Here is a 4,970-nt window from a genome sequence, read left to right as displayed (position 1 = left end):
GCCAGTCTATGCGATTTCCTGTTCAAATTAGCTATGAGTGTAATAAATGATATTGATTCCCTGTTAATGAATTATTGGTGGGAGAAGGGTCCAAAGAAACGTGGTGTACCTTGGATAGCATGGAAGAGACTACAATACACTAAAAAGAAAGTGGATTGGCATTTAGAAATCTAGAGAAATTTAACGATACACTCCTTGCAAAATAGGCATCGCGACTAATTCACCATCCAAATACTCTGTTTGCTCGTATAATGAAAGCTCGCTATTTCAAAGACGATAAAATTTTAGATGCAAAACTAAGAAAGAATCAGTGATATGGTTGGTCATCTATGTTAGTTGGAATTGATGTTCTAAAGAAGGGATCACGTTACCTACTAGGATATGGCAGGAATATCAACATGGCAACAGATAATTTGGTTGATTCTCACCCACCTCAACCTCTAGAGATCATTCACACGAATCAGGACTCTGATAATAAGTTAAACACTCTTATATCAAATTGTGGTTCTCACAGATATTGGAACAATGATCAAATACAGGCTTTCATCCACCCTAGAGATCATGAGTTTCTACACTCGATTCATTTACTAGTCACTACTTTGGAAGACAATTTAATTTGGCACTATGCACCATATGGCGCTTACACTGTTCGATCTGGATCTTGGTTCCCCACCCATGATCCATTGAACTTTAATCCTCGAGCACCGGCTCCACATGGTTCACATAAGTTAGAGACTAAGATTTGGCAACTACTGGTGCTTCCGAAAATCAAATATTTTGTATGGAGACAATTATCTGGTGCTCTGGCAACACGATCTCGATTGAGGATGAGAGGTATACGAATTGATACACTTTTCCTATGATGCTGTGTGGAAAAAGGAACTATAAATCATACATTGTTTACCTGTCCTTTTGCTAATCTAGGATGGAGACTATCAAATACGCTCCCACAGAATCAGGATCCTTTGGAGGATATTGAAGAAAACATTACGGTTGTTCTGAATTTCACTCAATCTTTGAATGAGATAAGTGCCAAACATTTAGAACCTTTTTGGATCATGTGGAGAATCTGGAAAGCAAGGAATAATTGGGTTTAAAGTCCTTCAAAAATTGTGGTGAAGGCTAAAGCTAAAGTTTTGGAATGGTGTTCTGCATTAATCCCACAACATTACCGTGATTTTTCGCAACGCTTGGATTCCCTCCAATCTACACATTGGACACTCCGTTCACTACCTTCGGTTAAATGTAATTTTGATGCAAGATTCAATCAACAAACTTCAAATGCACAAGGTGGATGGATAATTAGAGACCATCAAGGTGTTGAGAAAACTTGGGGTGCTATTGATTTGGGTAAAGTATCTTTCCCTTTAATAGCAGAGACTAAAGCTCTGTTAACAGCTTTACAACAAACATGGATTTGTGGTTACACATCACTAATCTTCGAAGGTGTGACACCCCAGTTTGCGGAGAGGTTTAAAAGAATTGATTTGGCCACCTATGTCACCAAAGTGCACTTATCTTTTAGGTCAAGAGTCCTGAGAGAACTCCAGAGTTAAGCGTGCTTCAGCTGGAGTAGTCTCAGGATGGGTGACCTTCCGGGAAGTAACTGTCAGAACTGTGCAAGTGAGGACAAAACACAGGGAAAGATCATGTGGTGATTTGTATGGATGGTAACAAGTCATTAAAGCCTCCCAGACGTAGCAAATCGGCCGTCAGATATGGATGGGCTCACGGGTCTAGTGAAAGGACGTGAGGTCCATTAAGGAAGGTGAGCCCATGGACTGGGATTGGACATGGGGCCCACTAAGAGGTGGCGGTCGGGGCGTTACAAATGGTATCAGAGCCAAACCCAGACGAGTGTGGAGTCAAGTAGACTCACACCGTCGGGGGGACGGTCTTGGTGTGCAACGAGGACGTTGCGATCTGTTAGTGAGGGTTAATTGTGACACCTCAGTTTGCGGAGAGGTTTAAAAGAATTGATTTGGCCACATATGTCACCAAAGTGCGCTTATCTTTTCGGGCAAGGTGCACTTATCTTTTCGGTCAAGGGTCCTGAGAGAACTCCAGAGTTAAACGTGCTTGAGCTGGAGTAGTCTCAGGATGGGTGACATTCCGGGAAGTAACTGTCAGAACTATGCGAGTGAGGACAAAACACAGAGAAAGATCATGTGGTGATTTGTAGGGACAGTAACAAGTCTTTAAAGCCTCCCGGACGTAGCAAACCGGCCGTCGGATATGGATGGGCTCACGGGCCTAGTGAGAGAACGTGAGGTCCATTAAGGAAGGTGGGCCCATGGACTGGGATTAGACATGGGGCCTACTAAGAGGTGGCGGTCGGGGCGTTACAGAAGGTGACTGCGAAGTTCTCGTCAAGGTCATCAACGATGAATATGTCTGATGTGAGATAGAAAACCTGGTGCAAGACATTCATTTCTGGAGGAAAATTTTTATTTCTCAGTCAATAACTTATATTCATAGATCATGTAATATTGTAGAAGATACTCTCTCCAAATCATATTTGTAGCTTCCCCCCCCCCCTTCCCCCCCCCCCCCCCCATCGGGTCTTTTACACTTGATGTTAGTTGATCTAAGAAATAAATAAACCCCCCCTCCCCCCATCGGGTCTTTTACACTTGATGTTAGTTGATCTGAGAAATAAATAAACTTTAATTGACGAAAACAAAAAATATTATAGCTCTTAACTTATTTATTGTTATTTGCCAAAAAAATTATAACATATTAAGAAGATTGCATAATGTTTATAAACTACGAATATAAGACATACAAATCAACGATTTGTTACTGAAAAATGAGAACTTCTGTAAAGATGAAAAAGATATAACATCGTCAGGCAATGGCGTCTGCGTCTAAATAGATGCTTTAGAACTTGTTGGGATTGTCTACTATCCAAGGAAAATTTGTTTCCTCAGCATATTTGATCATCTCTTCAATGAATCCTTGTTGATTTCCATCATAAGTTTGATTTGGATAGTGAATTTCATCCTGAAAAAACAATGGAATATTATTATTGCTTATGTTTTTTTTTTGTCAACAATTTTTAATGCTTATGTTAACAAAGAATTAAGCTACAAAAATATTAATAACATTATTAATGCTTATAAACTTGATTTTTTCAATCAGTATATATAGATTTTGGTTCCTACTAGTATAAAAATCAAGTTGATTACAAATCGTTAATTAGTTTAAGAGAAGTAAGAACTAGTTCTAAATATATGGATATTAACCAAAAACAAACCTGATCCACTGATGGAATGTAAACTTCTTGATTGTTATCACTTATCTGAAAATCAACATGATCTGCTCCATGGTTTGAAAGGGTCATGGACTGCAATTATTTGGTAAGTTGATGAGAGTAGAAGCATATGAAACTCATGTATCTTATGATTTAAAATACATGGAATTATCACAACAAACAAATCTGATTCATAGTTGGACCACAAAATTCTTGGTTATCACTGAGGAAAAGAGTACTTACAAGAAAATTCATATCTCCTGGTGTTTGATTTGGAGAGACTATGAGCTGAAACTCATTGGTTGGTTGAGGATAGTTGAAGAATAGAGCATTCAGAAAGGAAGAAAAACCCACTTCAGCCATACTAGGTGGTGCCATGAATGGGGATACATCGGTTGGTGCCATGTCCGCATCTGCCATGTTTGCAGTAGTAGCAGTTCTTGCCATTTGCATTGAAGAAGATTCTCCAATTTCAAAAGTTGGCTGGTTGAGATTTACCTTTTTATGATGATAAAGATCCTTAAGATATCCATCAAGAAACTCACACAAGTCAGAACGATCTTTATCGTTCATTTGAAAATCTTTCATGTTACCACCAAAACACTTGAACATGGCCTCCTTTAGGCGAATTTCTTTATTATCTTCAACCAACTTATCCTCGTGTTTTCTTACTTTTTCAATGTATTGATTGAGAAATTTTTCATGGTTCAGCACTTCACATTTCTTCTCTGTCACCATTAATGCCTTCTCGATCACACTATTCACCCCAGATTCCGATGGCCACGCATCTGGAGTTGAGTTAAATGGATTGTAGATGACAGCACATACATCGACATTGCATAAAGTCTTGAGATCATTGAGTTTCTTCTTAAATCCTTCCTTCCTCCGGTTGAATGTTCGTTTCCTAATCACTTTATTGGGGATGAAAGTTAGATTTAACTTCTTTTTTGCCATGACTACACTGAAGGATTTGTTTTCTATGGTTTAGTGGTTATAGTAACACAAATGTTTAGATAGCTATTGGGTCCACGTATGGGCTGTCAATTTTCTAGCCTTGTATTTACAGATTCTGTATACCAAATTAGAGTAGATTTTTTACTTAATATATTAATTAGATAATGTGTAGTCAAACTTCGTAATAATTATTAATTTATTAGTGAGATAAAAAAATTGTAATTGAGTAGTTATCTTCAACTTTTCTATGATTGGTGTGCATTAAGGTTTTTTCCCACCTCTACTTTTTACACCAAAACAAACTTTAAAATTCTATTTAAATTGGACTTTTGTAATCAGTTGTTGTGAGTTAAATCTTGTTAGGCTTGGCTCAATAGTCCTTCATGTTTTCAAAAGGATAACATGAACTTGTTTGTTTTCCCCCATTTTCATGGTCTTGTCGATTTAAGTCAAATCAGATCATGCTATGAGAATATATGTGCTAGAACTAGTACCCCAAATATACTAAAGTGACAAATTGTTTACTTTTGAAAAGAAAACAACTAAAACAAGTTGAATTGAACTTCTCACCACATGTACGTCACTCTAGTAAACAGAAGTTGTATAGTTACAAATAAATGTGTAGGAATAACATGTTTTCTGTAGCTAAAGAGAAATTGTTACAGATTTGTTACAAAAACAATTAGTAATTATTTACTCGTCACAAACTGACCTCTTCATCGCAATTCGTAGCTATTTGCTACAAATTAGATACAGTCGAACT

General features: G+C 37.6%; 2 protein-coding genes across 2 annotated transcripts; one reads left to right on the top strand and one right to left on the bottom strand.

Moving 5' to 3' along the window:
- Positions 1-398: 398 nt before the first annotated feature.
- On the top strand, positions 399-1,097 carry LOC147943735 (uncharacterized). The gene is made up of 2 exons (XM_087512340.1): positions 399-834; positions 925-1,097. The coding sequence occupies exons 1-2, from the start codon at positions 399-401 to the stop codon at positions 1,095-1,097; spliced, it is 609 nt and encodes a 202-aa protein (XP_087368466.1).
- Positions 1,098-2,670: 1,573 nt separating this feature from the next.
- LOC104789243 (MADS-box transcription factor PHERES 2-like) lies at positions 2,671-4,282 on the bottom strand. Its single transcript, XM_087452820.1, has 3 exons — positions 3,497-4,282; positions 3,257-3,346; positions 2,671-3,003 (listed from the first exon to the last, which is right to left on the bottom strand). Exons 1-3 carry the CDS (start codon positions 4,205-4,207, stop codon positions 2,881-2,883), a joined length of 924 nt encoding a protein of 307 aa, XP_087308946.1. The 5' UTR covers positions 4,208-4,282; the 3' UTR covers positions 2,671-2,880.
- Positions 4,283-4,970: the final 688 nt, after the last annotated feature.

The sequence above is a fragment of the Camelina sativa genome, chromosome 5 (genome assembly GCF_030686135.1).
Source record: "Camelina sativa cultivar CO46 ecotype springtype chromosome 5, ASM3068613v1".
NCBI lineage: Eukaryota > Viridiplantae > Streptophyta > Magnoliopsida > Brassicales > Brassicaceae > Camelina > Camelina sativa.
The sequence above is the reverse complement of the archived record's forward strand: the minus strand, read 5'-3'. Positions and strand labels throughout refer to the sequence as shown.

Excerpts from the sequence above, each read along its gene's own strand:
- LOC104789243 (XM_087452820.1), bottom strand. The coding sequence starts at position 4,207 with ATGGCAAAAAAGAAGTTAAATCTAACTTTCATCCCCAATAAAGTGATT. Across the intron at positions 3,347-3,496 it reads CAGGAGATATGAATTTTCTT|TCCATGACCCTTTCAAACCA; the intron begins GTAAGTACTCTT and ends AAATAATTGCAG. Across the intron at positions 3,004-3,256 it reads ACATTCCATCAGTGGATCAG|GATGAAATTCACTATCCAAA; the intron begins GTTTGTTTTTGG and ends TTGTTTTTTCAG.
- LOC147943735 (XM_087512340.1), top strand. The coding sequence starts at position 399 with ATGGCAACAGATAATTTGGTTGATTCTCACCCACCTCAACCTCTAGAG. Across the intron at positions 835-924 it reads ATCTCGATTGAGGATGAGAG|GATGGAGACTATCAAATACG; the intron begins GTATACGAATTG and ends TTGCTAATCTAG.